Raw genomic sequence first — 17,944 nt, 5'->3', positions numbered from 1 at the left:
ATGGCTAAAATTCTTGGTTTTTTCTTACTCCTTTTAAAGACTACAATCTGTAACTTTCTAGTGTGAGAGTACCACAGTTCCTTCACATTTAAGTAGGAACTGCTTTAGTTGACAACATTCACAAAAATACCAAAAAGAGGGAGAACAGTGCAGTCACAGAACATGGGGCATTATCACTTTTGAAAACAGTAAACAGTCTTTCTCAGAAATCAATTCATAGCCTTACACGCCCCAAGTTAGCAAGGAACATTTTTACAGACAGCCCAACAATAAGCTCCCAATTTCACATAATACGAGCAAAAACCAGAACGATAAAAACCAGAGCCATAACTCATACAGGACGCTTGCTTCTTTTTGTCTATTTCACACTAACTGCTATACCATAAACAAAGCCACTTTCTTTGATTTACTACATCCACAATTAAGAGTGCCCTCAGACGCTGCACTAGGACGAATGAGCTTTCACAGACACACTCACACCGACAAGCAGCAGCAGAGAGAAAGCACTGTAACTTGGACAGAAACAGACTGGGATCAGCAACACTGGCACGATATAATAATTCATTCTGCGCACACATACCCATGTGAAGGCTTTCCAGACTCCAGAATCTTGCTATTTCCCCTCTAGCTACCATCCTTCTCTTTGAAAAACAGCCACATTCAGAGCGGGACTGGGGTGTGACTGAGCATCACGGAGAATCACACAGGCTCTCGGCTACGGAAACCGCAGAAATCGCTTATTCACTGCTTTGACGCTGTGCACACTCCCGGCTGGAGCCTGCCTAGAAGCGGACAGCTCGCTCACTGCTCAGGGCTGCTAAGGTCAGCGGCACCAGGCGGCCCGCGGACGTCAGGGAGGAAGTTCTAAACTCAAGCAAAGCCTCCACATACCAAACCCACACACACACTCACAAGCCTAGCAGGTGTGGTCAAGGGCCGTCAATGAAGGTGGGAGAAGTGTGTTTGCTGCTTTTAATCACAATCCCAAAGCCCAAGTTGGACTTTCAGAGAGCTTTTATTTTTTTTTCATTTTTTTTAACGTTTATTTATTTTTGAGACAGAGAGAGACAGAGCATGAATGGGGGAGGGGCAGAGAGAGGGAGACACAGAATCGGAAACAGGCTCCAGGCTCTGAGCTGTCAGCACAGAGCCCGACACGGGGCTCGAACTCACGGACCGTGAGATCATGACCTGAGCCGAAGTCGGCTGCTTAACCGACTGAGACACCCAGGCGCCCCTCAGAGAGCTTTTAAAAAGGTATCCATTTCACAGGGAAAAAAGCAGGGAGGTTGCTAAGTTAAAAAATGTAGTTAGCATTTTATAACAAAAATTTGAGTCATGATGTTAACTGTAATTGATGAAATCACATTAAAGGAAGAATTTTGCTCAAAAAATATATAGGTAAATATGTGTACACCCTACTATGTGAGAGTAATATGTACATCTTTCACTACATAAGATGTATGTCCTAAATAATGAAGAGAACTGCTTTTCTTGAAGCATCTCTCTAGATGACATACAGCTCATTTATTTCCCCGTACTCTTCACCATTTTCCAAGTTATGTACAATGAGCAAGTCTTTCTTTAATTGTGAAACAATGATCGTTAACAAACAGTACATACACTTCCTTCAATTTCTTCATGACAGGAAGACACTGCTTTTTTAACTTGATGAACAATGAGATATAATATATGCAAAGTAGTGATCACATGGTCATCCCTCAATAAATGGTGGTTAAAAAAAATAACAGTGCTTGTTAGTAAATGCATGTTTTACACTGATGGGGGTCAGAGCAGCTGGGCTTAAAATCTGCTCTACCAAACTACATGAGGAAAAGTTTCTAAGTCTCTAAAGAGTTCAGTTTCTGGTCTGTAGAATGGGTATGACTGGGGCGCCAATAATCCCCTTAGGGTTACCGAGAACATCTTATAGAGTGCTGAGAACATGGCTGGCACTGCACTAGGAATTAGCAAATGTCACCAGTCATGCTGCCACAACTCCAAAAGCCCGAGGTCCACCAAAAGGTGCTAGTCCCCACAGAATCCACAGCATGAACTCACCAGGCAAATAATGTGATTAGTTACATTATCCGTGTTGACTATGTGCCATATTGTAGACTGTTCTTAAGTATTTGTGGCTATTTATACTGACTCGATGCATCCCACCCTTAAATCCAGCTAAAGAAAATTTTCTGGGGAACTCACAGCTTCAATAATCCACAACAAAGGTGAAATGCATGAAACACACACACACACACACACACACACACACACACACACACACACACACTCATAACACCATAACACCAGATTGGCTTCAAATCTTCCCATTGCAAATATTTTTAGAAAATGATTTATGAGTGGGGCGCCTGGATGGCTCAATAGGTTGAGCGTCCCACTCTTGATTTTGGCTGAGGTCATGATCTCATGGTTTGTGGGTTTGAGCCCCATGTCTGTCAGCGTGGAGCCTCCTTGGGAATCTCTGTCTCCCTCTTGCTCTCTGCCCTTCCCCCACTCATACTCTCTCTCTCTCAAAATAAACAAATAAACATTTTTAAAAAATGATTTAAGAGAGTCAAATTTTTTAAAGGATTAATAAAGTAGCTCATGCAAAAGGGGCCTCTCCATTCTTTAAAAAGAAGGCACTAAATTAAATTACGAACCCAAGAGACTCTTTGCAATTGTTTTCCAGAACAGACCCTCTCTATAAGTAAATTTCCTATATGCCACAAGGAATACTAGTTGCATAGTATGGTTCACGAAAAAAAAAGTCTACCTCTCAGAAATGTACGAGGATACCTTAGGAGCCACAGGCTCCCAGAAGTCCAAATAATGACATCGGTGTTACTTTAACATAGACTTTCCTCATCTTATTTGGTCACAAAATTCTCTTTTTATAGTAACACATATTATTAACCCTCCCAAAAAATGTGCCAGGGCCTGGCTACTCGCATGTGGTCCATGGACCCATAGCACTGGCATGACCTGGCAGCTGGTTAGAAGGGAAGACTCTTGGGCCCCAGCCCTATCTGTGGAATCAGAATCTGCATTTTAACAAGGTCCGGGCCATTCCAATAAACATTCAGGTTTGAGAAGTGTTGTTTCGGGCAATTCAAGAAACTCTTTCCTCTGTGGCAACATCTTGAATGCTACTGTGCTTTTTAAAAAATCTATTCAGAAACTAATGACGCCCATGGAATGAATGGGTAGATGTGGTTTTAGTTAGAACAAAGAGGCAAAATGCTGAATAAGGAGATAGCGAGCGGTGAAAAGTTGGAATTAATTCTGATGGGTATCCCTTCTAACAAAGTTTAAATTCCAGCAGGAGGCAAATAAAATCCAGAGTGTTTTTGTTTCCTTAAATTTGGGGTTCATTTGTCTCGTTGGTTGGTTAAAATTACAAGCTGTCAAAAAGAAAAAGATCTCTTGGCTGTATTTCCTTGGTATTGTCCTAAGGGACTGTGTGCCCACTGTCACTTTTCACTGTACAGAGGACAGCTCTTATATCCCAAGGACTCTTTCCAAATCCAGAAATGGGGTCAAGGCACTACACTAAGATCCCTGGGAGTTTTCAGACCTTAAATTAAAGGCATTTATACTAAGTAAACTTACTTTACTGCACATTCAAAACAAAATAAAGACAAAAAGAAGGGAAAAAGTAAACAAACAAAAAGTGTATTTAAATGAGGCATCTCATCAAGGACACTGACCCAACAACCCTTCTAAGATATTTTTGGAAGAAGAAATACATAGGTTTGACTTTTAGCCTAACATTTTTTTTTTTTAGTGATTAAAGCCTATATTTACAAGATCAATAAGAATACTACAACAAAGACCTTAAATATAGTTGAAAAAAATCTTAAACTCCACCCCTGTCCCAACACACCCATTAATCTATTCTCTTTGGATATGATTCCACTACATCACGTGATCAGGACTGAGACATTACCAACATTGATTACTGGCAACCCTCAAAGAATTAAGCAAGGGATCAGTCCCACAAGGCAGTAGAGAAATTTAAATTATATATTAATATCAAATATTTAGAAATCAATGAAGATAAAACAAAAGTTGAAAACAGAAGTAATGTTCCAATGATTTTTGTTGTATGGATGTAGAAATAAAGGTGATTTTTGGCAAAGCGGTCTTAAGACCCATAGATATTCACACACACATACATGTGTGAAAAGGAAATGCCATAAAACTGTCGGGGTAAATTAGTAGTGAGACCTCAAACTCACACCAGTGGTCTCCTCTTTGCTTCTCCAGGACTCTTTTCCAAGATTGACTTGATGGCTGTTAAGGTTCCATTTAGCTCTGAGTTTCTGGTGTCTTTTTATTTTCAGTACTAGATGGTACAGATTTTCTTATGTGGCCACCTTCTGACTTGTACAGAAAGATGACCAGCATTGGTTTCGACTCAGAGGTTCCCAGCCGTTGCTTCACCAAGGCAGCTGCCGTCCTGCAGGTGCAGAGGTATTCTGAAACTAGGGATATCCCAGCAACTTTATGTCCCCCCAAGGTTTAGATACGGCCCTATTACCAAGAGCTACAGGACAGGCACAAAATAGTAGGAGGCCCCAGAGGACAGAGTAACACTACCCTTCGGCACGACAATACTGTCAATTTTAGAAATGGGCTCAAGGACGGCTGCCACATCAGCCAAGAACCAAGAAAGTTCCTACGTCTGGCTGGACCGAGCTACAGTCCAAACTCCCGTATGAGCAACGACTACCCAGAATCAAGAATAATGCAGCATGTGTTCTATGTACACACTCACTCGCTCTCCTCCACTGCTGATATGGGGCTGCAGTTCCTAACGCTGGAAGGCGGGATTCCTTTACAGGAAATAATTTGCCCATTTGCTATCAGTTATTGAAACCAATGCTCCCTTGTCCACTAGCATATATAACCGAGTATCCAGAATGATCCCTTTATTCTGAATGGATTAAAAACAAGAAATATTATTAATTTACAGAAGTTATGCTATTTTCCAGAGAAATATAAAACAATATAACAGACATCCAGCATAACATACGACATTTTCTAGAACATACTGATGTACAGCTCCAAACAGTTTCAGTATGCTGTTTGCTCATGCACGGCTAAGGCAGGCTCAATTTAGATCTCATCGAAACATCATTCAGCAGCCAGACTCCTCACCACAGAAGGGGAGGACCCAGTCACACAGAGCACACAGGAAATGGAGCCTGAGTTACAAGAACATGCTGGGTGAGAACCATTCAGTGCACACTTGAAAATACAGAGGAAGAAAACGTGCCTCTTTGTGTCTTCAAAGCTAATGCTTTTTAATCTGGGGTAACGTAGACTTGAACGCACAAGATGATGGAAAATTTGTTCTCAGTGGCTTAAATAAACCCTCCCATTTGCCTCTACTCCATGCCCCAACCTCTCCAAAAAAGACGCTGTTCCCAGCGTAAATGTTTATTACAACATTTGGACTCACTGAGAAACAAATAAAATATTGCCCTTTCTTTTTTTCTTTTCTTAAGTTTATTTATTTGAGAAAGAGAGAACCCACGCACGTGAGAGTGAGCAGGGGAGAGGCAGAAAGAGAGAGAGATAATCCCAAGCAGGCTCTGTGCTCTCACACGGGCTCGATCTCACAAGCCAAGAGATCATGACCTCAGCCGAAATCAAGAGTCAGATGCTTAACTAACCGAGCCATCCAGATGTCCCTAACAAATTGCCCTTTAAAAGTAAAGGTAACGTCTTAATTTTAAGACCTCTGCTTCTCCTGTCTTCTGGAAGCAGCATGTGGATTTTTCATCCTTCAGGACCTAGCACACATTTCAGGTCTTTTCTGTATTTACGTGTTTGTCTTCACATCCTTAAGACTGAGCATGTTTCAAACATTATAAGAGCAAAATAGATACTAGAGGAATTTCACTTTCTTCTTTTGTTTCAGTAAAAGGCAATTATTAGGGCATGGTCTTAATTAAGTATCAACACACAGGTATAATATGCAGATAAAAAAAATCATTTGTTTTGTTTTGTTTTGTGATGGAAAAGCACAGCACCAGGAGACAGGAAGTAGAATGGCAGGAATCTGGGCTTTCAAGACAACCTGATCTGGTCTGAGTGCCAGCTACCCTACTTACAACTGAAATCCTGCTTAGCTGAGTGAGGGAAAAAGTCCTGAATGGTTTTAAGCCTTGGATTCGTCTGGAAGAACAGGAACACGAACAGAGTACGGACACGGTGTGGTTGTCTGCTAGATGTTTAGATTTCTTGGCTCTCCTTCCGTGACTTTTAATATTCTTTCTTTTACTTTTAAAATCCAATTTCTGAAACCTGTATTAGACACATGCTATTTTGAGACATTTTACTTTTTCTTCATTCTAGAGACATTTAAACAAATCTAAGTTTTAGAACTGAGAATTTTTTTTAACTGTTAAGATCATAACAATTTCAAGGGTTTGCTGGAAAAATGTTTAACACTTGATGTTTCTGAGACAGAGACTAGAACGCTATGTTCCTTAAAAAAAAGTCTTGGGGCGCCTGGGTGGCGCAGTCGGTTAAGCGTCCGACTTCAGCCAGGTCACGATCTCGCTGTCCGTGAGTTCGAGCCCCGCATCAGGCTCTGGGCTGATGGCTCGGAGCCTGGAGCCTGTTTCCGATTCTGTGTCTCCCTCTCTCTCTGCCCCTCCCCCGTTCATGCTCTGCCTCTCTCTGTCCCAAAAATAAATAAAAAACGTTGAAAAAAAAAATTAAAAAAAAAAAAAAAAAGTCTTGATTATGGGCAATGATAAGGCATGAAATGCCAGCTCAGATAACTGCCACTGGAGCTAACGGCATCTCTAAAAACACGCAGGCACTACGGTTCAAGGCACCGCTGTCCGTGTCTGTCCTACTTGTTCCTGGATACGGAATAATTTCTAAATTCCTCTGACTGCGGAATCCACACTGTCTCACAGCATGGTCCGAAGAGAGTGATTTCAATGTGCTCAGTGTTAGCAGGCAGGAAAACATTTTTACTGTAAGTACGTGCCTATAGACAAGTGAGCTGAGTCATCTGGTTTCACAAATAAATACAAGCAGAGCCTAGTGTCCCCGGGTAGTAGAGTATAAAAGCAGGACGGGGAAGGGAAAAGAGGCCTGGACCAGACTCAGGACGTCCGCACCTGACAACCAAACTCGACATCACCAATACTCCAGCCTGCACTCCCAAGAACTGTTCAAATTACTCTCAACAGGTGCTAAGCAAGCAAGATCTGATGCTGTATTTTCTCTCTGATTCATTATTGAAAGAAAACTTCTGAAAAGCAGATGCATAAAGAGATAATCCAAACAAGAAGAGATCAGACAAAAAAGGGTAATGGTGTGGTTATGATAATTTCAAGGCATCACACGCATCTTAACGCCGGCTTATTTTCTTTTTTTCTTCTGCTTTAACGAAAAGCTCAGTGGAGTCTCTGAGTGATACTTTGGGACGTCTTCAGATAATGCGTGAAATCTTGGGTCAAGAGAATCAACAGAAAAAAACTCAGCAGAGCTTTCTCTTTTGCTAATAACCGGAGTGTATGCCTTTGAAATTTGCTTAACCCACATTTGGATCATAATTAAACAGAATACGGTTCCATAAAGACTCCCAGTACTCTAGGGCTTTACTCTTGGACGAAGTGAGCTGTCTAAGATTAAGCTGCTGCCTAGTGCAGGTAAGTAAGTGACTCAGAAGTCTGGCTCTAGACATGGCCCGACAGTCCTCACTGCCATTGTCCTGTGTAAGGTCCTCTATTTCTTTGCACGAATGCTAGCTAAGATTCGCTGCATGTCTACTGTGCGCGGAGTCACTCTCACGCATCTGTGGGGCACAGGACATTAATATTTCCTTTTACAAACGAGGACATTAAGACTTTGAGGTTAAGGTCACATAGCTAGTCAACAGAGGACTGGGCTTCAAATCTGTTTTTGGACCTAAAGATCTGTCAATGAGAAAATGAACTTTCATAACAATTATTAGAATAACAAATTAGAAGTAGGATCAACAACAACAAACTAAGGCAAAGGAAAAAAATATATTTTCTTTGTTTTGACCAAGTAAAAGAATAAATCAAAGGGTTTTAGTAAGTTTACTAACTTCATCGCAGACTTTTCTAAAAAATTGCTTATTTTCCTACAACTTATTTAATTAAAAAAATCAAGAGTTAAAATGGCATAAACCCTTATGCTTAAACTTCCTCTACCTCCTTAATGTTGGGATATTACCCTCATAACCCTAAGTCAAGGGATGGAACTCGTGGTGCATATTTAATATTACTATTTCTTTCAGAAACATTTAGTAAAAATAAACACGGACACATCTGTATCAATGAGCTTTCAGATGCTGCAATGTAAAGCCAAAATAATCTTTTAATAAGGTAGCAAGACAAAAGTTCTTTTCATTAGCCCCGGCATTTAGGAGAAATGAGAAAGACAACAGATAAAATGCCTCTGCGCTAAAACTTAAAGTCTTGACGTCCCCCATAGCCTTGCAGGCACCCTCTCGCAGCATTCTGGCTCTGCCCTCCTGGTGAACTCAAGCTGCCTTTTTCAATCAAGGTCAACTCGGTCCTCCTTACCGCTAATCCAAGGGGTATTTTTCAGGGTATGCAACTTCACTCTGGATACATGTGACAGTGTTAACCACTCTGTCCCTGATGCCAGTCTTCCTCTGACATCTGGGACACCACTGACCTGTCCGGCCATTCCTTTCCTATCTTCTTTGTGGATTTTTTTTCCTTTACTGGTCCCCAAATGTTGCTGATCGTCTCCTCATTTTTCACATGCCCATCTCGGATGATAACATTGCCTCCCACAGCTTGAAGAACAGCCATTCATTTACTGCCGACTTTCGCGTCTTTACTTCCCTCCTGGCTCCCCCTCCTCAGTATCAGACCTTCACGATGAAGGGCATGGTGAGGACATCACTTAGCTGTCCCACCTGTGCCTCCAACTCAACGTGTCCAGGACGGAACCCGGCCCCCCACGCATGTGCCCTTCTCCTATACTCCCCATCACCCTATATTCCTCAGCACCCAAAACATCCAACTGGCCTGACCTCCAGGTTTTCATTTCTCCAAGACTACGTTCATGTTCTGAGATCAGGGCTCAGGCCACTTGACCTAGCAACACACTCCCCCGGTCTCCAGAGAGGACACAGTCTAGCCAGCCCCTGCCTCTAAAATGCCAATCTGATCACCTCACTCCACTTAAAACCCCAGTGGCTCCTACTTGCCCTTGGGCTAGTCTAATCCCCTCACCTGGAGGCCCTAATGGGCAGGTCCTTACCTCTGATCTCTAGTCTAGACTCCTCTCTCAACACTTCAATCCTTCCCTCACCTTTTGCCATAGCTGGGACACCTACTGAAGAGGTCCCCCCTCGCGAATGGTCGGACTGCACGAAAGCCCTAAGTCAAAAACACTACACATGCACTCATGCCATGAACTTGACTTAAAACACCTAAAAGTGCAATTGAATTCATCTTTGTTATCACAAAGGACCAGAGGTCTTGGTGTGTGATCATCTGACCGGAACTCCGCATTCTTTCTTGCATAAGTCACAACGGAATGTGTCGACTGTGATTCCCAGTTTTGGTTTCTTCAAAGTACAGTAATAACCAGAGATGCCCGTGAAGACTTTTGAGTACAGATGTCTTGATTTTTCATGTTTTACAGCTATCAATTCTCATCTAATTCAGACAGGAAATAATTTTTTGGCAATTCACCTTTACTGAATCTCTACAAAGCATTCAATTTAGCTTTCATACGTGTCTCTTCAGTCTTACATTTCATTTGTTTACATACCTAAGTTAGATCTAGAATTAAAATAATAAACACAGCTGCCTTAAGTGGGTTTGGAGGCACGCCCTTGACTCCTGGTAGCGAAATAACTCAAACAGTAGGCAGGAGTAGCCTAACAAAGCAAGCCCTCAGGGTCCTGCAGGCATCAGTCTGAATCTGAAGAACACCCGGAGTCTGAGAAGCCTGTGGATGGGGTGAGAAAGTTTCTGTTGGGCAACCCCAACCTCAGTTTCTCAAATGTGCTCTCCCTTCTCTGGCTTCCACCCCTCGCAAACGCTGTTCCCTCTGCCTGGAATATACCTTCCCCGACAACAAACCTAATCTAACTCCCATTCACCCTTCACACGTTGTTACCTGCAGGGCTCCCAGAACCCGGGCAAGTCCTAGAAGCCCCTGCCTAACTATCAGTTTTCTCTTTTAGAGACTAGCTAGCTACTTGCTGGAACAGAAAAAGAAACATTCTGAGTATGACCCCCACCCCACCAGGACTGCGGCTGCGCACATGAGTCCTAAAGTGCCCCACAGTTACCTCAGCTTCGTTACGTTAAAATCCCTGCCCTGGGAGGGGCATAAGCTTCCTTAGCATAACATACAACGCACGTACCGGCACGTTTTCTGAGCGCGCACGTGCACCTTTAGGCCTGTCCCTTTATGCTGAGGCCACCCCCTTTCAATATTCGTCCCCAAGCCCAACAGAAGGAGCCTGCTTACCCCTGTTTGGGGAGTCGTGGCTTTGGAAGTGATCCTGTGTTCTCCTCAACGAAGTTACCTCGTGAGGCAACTCCACCTGGTGTATTCGGTCTCTTACTCCCCAAGGAGCCGACCCGCTGGTTCAGTAACAACATCTCAACGTTGGTATCATTTCCTCCAGGAAGTCCCGGGCTCCCCACATCTGATATGCATGCTCTCTCTTCACACTTGCCTCCCTGATCCTTGCAGCGGCTTGACAAGTCCCCACGCCCTAGTGGAGTTTCCGTGAGAACGGTCTCTGGCTTCCTCCGGACCACCCAGCCCCCGGCACGGTGCTTCACTCATAACAGGGCGTAGATACGGATACACAGATGGAGAAAGACGTATCTCACATCATTACACACGTTTGCTAAATGTGTACAAAGGAGGTATCTCCTAAACCAAGGGCCTATTAACAGCTCAGCTCTGAAAGCAGAGCACCCTGGGCACTTCCTGAAATAGCACCGTGCGATCATGTCTCAACGGCACGCCCTGTATCACTTCTAATACTAGTGTCAACGTCAGAATAAGGCTGAATAAACTTGCTTTTACAACTCAAACTAGTTCAATGGGGAAAATAAATACACCTAAGGAAATCTTTTCCGTTTCTGAGAAAATACATTTCAGTACAAAACCAAACTGAAGAAATAGGTGTCGAAGACAGGAAAAGAACGTCACCCCTAACCCCCAACTGGGCATTAAAGACAGCAGACAACGTCTCAGTGTACTTTTCCTTTCCTTTGGACAAACCGACCTTAACCGTGTAGGTAACACGTGCCGGATGACACCGAACAAGGCGGGGGGCCGTCCCGGGGCCGCCGTTGCAGGGCGGGCGCTGCGGGGGCAGGACACGGGGCGGGCAACCGCACGGGGGCCACGCGGGTGGGGGTGCCTCTCCAGCCCCCGGGCCCCCGGGGTGGCCCCGCCCGGTGCTGGCGCAGCTGCACGCCGGCCTCGCCTTAAGGAGAGTCCCCACCAGGCTTCCCAAGAGGCGGCCGACCCCATCGTCTCTGCCTGGGCCTTTCGCATTACCGTTGATTCAGCAAGGAGAACTCCCGGTGTCGCCGCGGGGTTCCCCGAGGCAATCGCCTACCGGGCACCCCAAGCCTCCTGGGACTACTCGCGGAGGACCAGCACCCACCTCTGCAAGAAGTCACGGAGGGGAACGAACCAAGCTTGAAGGCACTGGGCAGAAGCCAGTGCCTATGGACAGTTAGCGGATGTTCGACCAACTGGCCAATGGGGGCCCCCCAAAGATAGTAAGTGAGCTCTCTTCACCTCCTGACCTGGCAGATGGTCCTGCCGAGTGTTTCCACACGGATACGCACAGTGCAAGCGATGTTAAGTGTAAGGGAAGCCGGAGGCCATGCGGGGGTAGGCACACCACTGCCATCACGCTTTTCTCTAAAATAGTCCTCAATTTATGCTGCAGCAAAATGAAAAACACAATAGGTTGAACTTCTTATCGCGAAATAATTTATTTGGGAAATTTCTACGCTGCCTTATTTCTCACACTTGGCTTTGTATTCTAGTGGTAGGCCGTGGTAAGACCAACGATCAGTTTGCCGTCCGTGGTATCTTTTACTTGCTTTTCTTATTGGCGCTAGAACCAGGAGTTTTTAAACACTCAGAGCAGGTTTTCAAAATACAGTTGACTCGAACAACATGGGTTTTGAGATGTGTGGGTCCACATATATGCAGATTTTTTTCAATAAATTTAGTGCAATACTGTAAATGTATTAGTCTCTTTCTAATTTTTGGAGTTTTAAAAGTCAGCAGTCTTGTCTTATGACTTTCTTAACATTTTCTTTAGCTTACTTTATTATAAGAATACAGTATATAATATATATAACATACAAATATGTGTTAATCAACTGCATATGTTACCAGTAAGGCTTCTGAGCAACAGGAGGCTGTTAGTAGTTAAGTTCTGGAGGAACCAAAAGTTACACCCTGATTTTGGATTACATAGGGTGGGGATGGAGCAGGTCCCTAACCCCCATATTATTCAAGGGCCAACTATATTCCCTCCACCAATCATGAGCTAGCTCTAATGTACTCACAGACAGGTTGGCCAGTGTACAATTTGGGTCGTTCTGTCCTTTGTAGACCAAGATGTTTTTTATATCCAAGTGTTGGCGAAGATGTGGAGAAAAAAGAACCCTCATGCACTGTTGGTGAGAATACAAACTGGTGCAGCCACTGTGGAAAGCAGTATGGAGGGCCCCCCCTCCCCCACCCCGCCAAATTAAAAATAGACCTACCATATGATCCAGTAATCACACTACTGGTTATTTATACAAAGAATATGAAAACACTAATTTGAAAGGATATATGTACCCCTATGTTTACTGAAGCATTATTTACAACAGTCAAATTATAGAAGCAGACCAAGTGTCTATCGACTGATGGATACACACACACACACACACACACACACACACACGCACACGCACAACACGAAATATTACTTAGCCATCAAAAAGGATGAAATCTTACCATTTACGACAATATGGATGGAGCTAGAGAGTATAATGCTAAGTAAAATAAGTCAGAGAAAGAAAAATGCCACATGATTTCACTCATATATGGAATTTAAGAAACAAAACAAAGGGGGGGAAAAAGAGGAAACAGACTCTTTACTATAGAGAACTGATGGTTACCAGAGGGAAGGAGTGGGGAGAAGGGGTAAAATAGGTGAAGGGGATTAAGAGTACTCTTACCATGTTAAGAACTGAGTAATTCATAAAAACGCTGAATCACTATATTCTACACCTGAAACTAATCTAACGTTGTATATTAACTACGCTGGGAATTTAAACATATATATATTCTTTACATACGTCTTGCCTTTAAGGACTGGACTTTTTGGTTGGTTTCCTAAGGAAAGGTTGTAGATGGGGCTTCTGATTTAGAGTTTTGCAATGCCACCGTTAGCAACTATTACATCATTTTGCTGAAGACTGAGTGATTCTGGCCTAGGTCGTTATAGGGCTACAATGGCTTAATCTGATTCTCTTTCCTAGCTTGCAAAAAATGACTATATTCATAGGAAAGTACGATGTAAAATTTTTTAAAAATCAAACCAAGCAATAATTTGAGTAATTTAGAAATATTTGTAAAAGCCATAAAAAGCCTAATATAGTCAGGGCACCTGGCTGCCTCAGTCGGTACAGCATATGCATTTGAGCCCATTGTGTGGTGTAGAGTGTACTTTAAAAAAAAAAAAAGTCTAATCAAATCAACTTGTCAGTGTATCTCCTCAGAAAACCATTTTCTTAGTTTTTATATTTAATCATTACCGTACCTAATCTTGTTTCTCTGTTGTGTGGCATTATTACATAATAATATAGTATTTATTGGTTAATGAGAAGCCTTTTAAAAATATAACAAACAGGGGCGCCTGGGTGGCGCAGTCGGTTAAGCGTCCGACTTCAGCCAGGTCACGATCTCGCGGTCCGTGAGTTCGAGCCCCGCATCAGGCTCTGGGCTGATGGCTCAGACCTGGAGCCTGTTTCCGATTCTGTGTCTCCCTCTCTCTCTGCCCCTCCCCCGTTCATGCTCTGTCTCTCTCTGTCCCAAAAATAAATAAACGTTGAAAAAAAAAATTAAAAAAAAAATATATATAACAAACAGATATTTTTAAAAATGGCATCCCCAGATCTCCGGATCTCCAATGTCATGTTTTAGCTCCTTGCTTGTGACCCATAAAGATTCCACAGAAATTTAATAGCTGAAGAAACTGAATGTTTTCCTTTCTGAGAAATGTTTCCTTTCTGGTTAAGATCATCGCTTGCCTTATGTCACACGAGCAAGCTAACCTAAACTCAATGTGTGAGATGAGAAGAAAGAGAAGGATGAGCAGACACGAGCAGTAAGAATTTTGAAAAGTGATCGAATTTGGCTTCTGATCAATACAGATCAGTTGAGGGAAGACGTGTGGCAGAAACCCAAAGCAAATTTGGGAAAAGCAGGAGCACAGGTAGGTTGTGACATAATAAATTGCCTTGGATGTAAGACAGAAGCTTCATAAAAGAAAGCAAAAGGCAGCAAAGATAATCAATCGCCTACGAGAAAGTTACCACAGCAGAGGCATGCTTGGGGAGACCCAGGGAGAAAGAAGGGCCACAGACACCATCAGCAGCAAAGCGGTAAGGTTGTATCGGCTGGCAGCTCCCCCTTCGCGAACTTTATAAAAGCACTTACAAGTGCTTTCTGATTCCTGATTCGATTGTATGATTTCAATACGTCACCCATCTGATCATTACTGAGGACTGTTCCATGTGACCTTCCTCCACAGACTATAAGGGGCTAGTAAGGAGGTAAGACCGTACTTTACGGTGCCAGGAAGTGCCCAGAAGGGAGAGAGAGCTCACCTCCACCTGAAGGAGTAGGTCTTTATTTCTTAACAAAAATTAATTTGCTAATACCCAAATATCTACATTTTGAGAAAAATTTAGTTGCGGCCATTTCTTGATTTGCAGATTTGGGGAGCAAATCCAGGGAAGAGGAAGCATACTTTCATTATTTTTTTAAACGTTCATGACACATTTCAAACAAACGCAAGAGCAGAGAAATTAAACGATGAACCCACAATTGTCAGTTTTTTCCCAACTTTTCTCAGCAACTTTTCGGAGTGTTTTAAAGCAAACCTCACATATGCTGTTTCGTGCAAAAACTATTTGACTATGTACCCATAACAAACAAGGGCTTCAAAATAACTACACTATCGTTATCCCTACTAACAAAACGAACAACAATTCCTTCACTGAATTCTCAGTCCATGTGAAAATCTCCCCGCCTGTCTCCTAACGATCTTTTTATACTGGTTTGCCGGTATCAGGATCCAAACAAGGTGTTCGCGCTGCGTTTACTGAACGTGAATTTAGATTCAACCCAGTCTATCCATTTGGGTGATATCTACCAGAGATCATGCGTTCAACACACGGGCTCATGGAGCTGGCTGTCGTCCCAGCACTTAGAAGGGCCACAGACCTGGACCCAGCACTGGCCCACTCTTAAGGCAGTGGAGGGGCCAGCATCTGGCACAGAGGAAGAAAGAAGTACAGAGGCCAGAAAGGCAGAGATGCGGTACCTGGTCTATCACGGACTCCCCACCCCCCAGGCCGGGTCTCCCAAACCAGGTGATGGGAGTGGCAGCAACTTTTCTAAGCACTGTACTGCTCATCTGCCTAGGCGAGGGAAGTCGGCGAGAGAGGCCTCTGTTGCACGGAAGCCCGGGACCCCCATGGAGGTAGGACAGCTGTCACAGGAAAAGAGGACACGGCTGCTAAACGGGGCAGCACGTCCAGTTTACTCACCGGAATAGCTGGCCCACGCGATTTCTGGCTGTCCCCAACCTATTACAGGGTCTGCAGGAACAAAAGTGGTAACTCCACTACAGTACGACCTGATCTGTATAGCAGGGCATTTCCAAATCTGGTGACAGGAACCTGACTTGAACCACCATGGCAGAGAATCAAGGACCCTTACACGGCTCCCAGATCGGGTGGTTTCCAAACTCAGGGCCTCTTTATGAAGCAGAAGCCAGGTAACTTGGGGGTCAGTATCCCACAGTTAACAACTCTTCCTTCCAGCCTTCCCAAAAGGGATCTTCCAACATTCACCCTCCACCCAGAAAGGGAAACCCCCAGTAGTAAAATCTAGGCGAGAACTCTTCCTAATCCTTTCTGAGTGGGAGGAGAAAGGGCCTCAGCAGGGACTTAGCTTGTGTGGATACATGGTTAGGACGATGGCTTGGCTGAATAGCTTGGAGGAATTTGGGAAGAACAGGGTAGGTAATGGACTGGTTTCGGGAAGGAGTATAATTAAATATGTCAGAATTCACTGAAAGCATGAGAAATCGTCTGTCCCATATGAATGTCCAGTCGCATCCCATGTGAATCCTACTGCAAAAGAGGCTGTTTAATAATTGTGTGAACATTATGTCCCATTCTATAAACGCCAATCTTTGTTTCTAGTCATCTTGATGCTTACTCAGTGGGTTGGGGGTAAAAAAAAAAAAAAAAAGAAAAAAAAAAAGGCCATGGTGGCAGAAATGGATGCCAAGCCTGGGCTAAACCACAGGGTGTCCCTCTCAACAAAGTTAATGACATGGTTCCTTGAAGGAACCAGACAGCTCCTTGTGGAAAGCTGATTACAATGGACCCTTTCATAATAGAGGGGTGGATGATCTGTCCTTAGTGGCAAAGAGATTTATTCTAGGTTTGGATTTGTTTTCCTTACCTGTCAGACCTCTGCTAGAATCGCACTGAAGGCCTCACACAATGTCGTGGCACCTCACATGACCATGCTTCTACCCGAGGGCCCCAGTGAGGGAAGCACGGTGATAGGCCAGTGTCCACGAGTGTCGCGAGCTTTATTCTTGTTTACCATTGTCCACAAGCATGGAATCACGGCCTAATGAAAATGATGTTATGGAGACAGCTTGGGGACACATCTTGAAATTGCGATGCTGCCTTGGATAGGGTCTGTATAGCACTGAATCGGCGGCTGGTACGGTGCTGTGCAGCCATGGCCAGAGTACATGGGTCCAGAAACAGAGGACAAGCACAGGGACTGCTTCTCATGACTACTGAATGATACATTTGCAAAATATTTTCTTCCTGTTCAACAGCTTCGCCTGTCAAAACTGAATTTATTCCCCCAAGAGAGAAGTCCTTCCACCAGAACTCGCAGGCCTGGCCCCACTGGATTAGAACCAAGGCCGGCCATCTTTGCCGCCCTGTGCACTGGGGAAACTGAGCACCCAAGATAGACATGGACGTCTTTTGTGGTCACTGCCACCACCGTTTCCCAACTGGACTTATGCAACAGTGTCCAAACCAGTCTCCCCTCCTCTGCCTTTTCTCCCCCACACTGTCCTTCCTCTCTAAAGCTTAAATCAGTGCCTTTCACTCCCCGGCTGGCAACGGCTTCCGGTCTCACTTCGAATAATGCCAAGTCCTACCCAAGACCTGCAGTGCCCTTTCTGTCCGGCCGCAGCCTCCCCACCAGACTGCAACGCCCTCTTCTGCCCTTGTGTCTTGAACTCCGGTCACGCTGGCCCTCTCGCGGAACCTCAGACACATCAAGTTCCAGTCTAACGTTGGGCCCCTGATGTTCCTTCCACTGGGACTTCTCCTCCCTCAGATCTTTGGCTCTCACTCACCTTTAAAGCCTCCACTCCAGTGTCACCTCCTTAGGGACACTAGGTCACCCTCTGCTGTGCCCGTTGCCACACTCTCTACTGTATCACCCACGTTCTTCTCTCGGGAGCCATCATTACGGCCTGAGATCATGCTCTTTACTGACTTACTGAATTGGTTTCAATACTGGAATGTGAAGTTTGTGATGCTTTATCCTCTGCTGTATTTCCAAATGGTAAAACCAGTGCCTGGAAGGCTCAGGT

General features: G+C 44.1%; 1 protein-coding gene and 1 long non-coding RNA gene across 8 annotated transcripts in view; one reads left to right on the top strand and one right to left on the bottom strand.

Annotated features, from left to right (window-relative positions):
• SPATA13 (spermatogenesis associated 13) overlaps positions 1-17,944 on the bottom strand; it is a 346,879-nt gene that overhangs the window by 30,168 nt on the left and 298,767 nt on the right. The window contains exon 1 of one of the 7 annotated variants that reach the window (XM_086715151.1): positions 11,288-11,305. The exons of 5 other annotated variants lie outside the window; for them this stretch is intronic. Coding sequence is in view for 1 of the 2 variants with exons in the window: in XM_086715148.1 (XP_086571274.1) it covers positions 581-635 (55 nt within the window). In the remaining variant the exon portion in view is untranslated. Of the gene's footprint in view, positions 1-580; positions 1,033-11,287; positions 11,306-17,944 lie in introns of those variants that run through there. One more of the 7 variants, XM_086715148.1, reaches the window with a different exon arrangement.
• Positions 11,397-17,941, top strand: LOC147584891 (uncharacterized). Its single transcript, XR_015254108.1, has 3 exons — positions 11,397-11,792; positions 14,319-14,515; positions 17,171-17,941. It is a non-coding gene; the product is annotated as an uncharacterized LOC147584891 (long non-coding RNA).

Source organism: Puma concolor, chromosome A1, assembly GCF_028749965.1.
Source record: "Puma concolor isolate L17-30 chromosome A1, mPumCon1.1.hap2, whole genome shotgun sequence".
In the NCBI taxonomy this organism is placed as follows: domain Eukaryota; kingdom Metazoa; phylum Chordata; class Mammalia; order Carnivora; family Felidae; genus Puma; species Puma concolor.
Note: the sequence above shows the minus strand (reverse complement) of the source record. Positions and strands in the feature narration are given on the sequence as shown.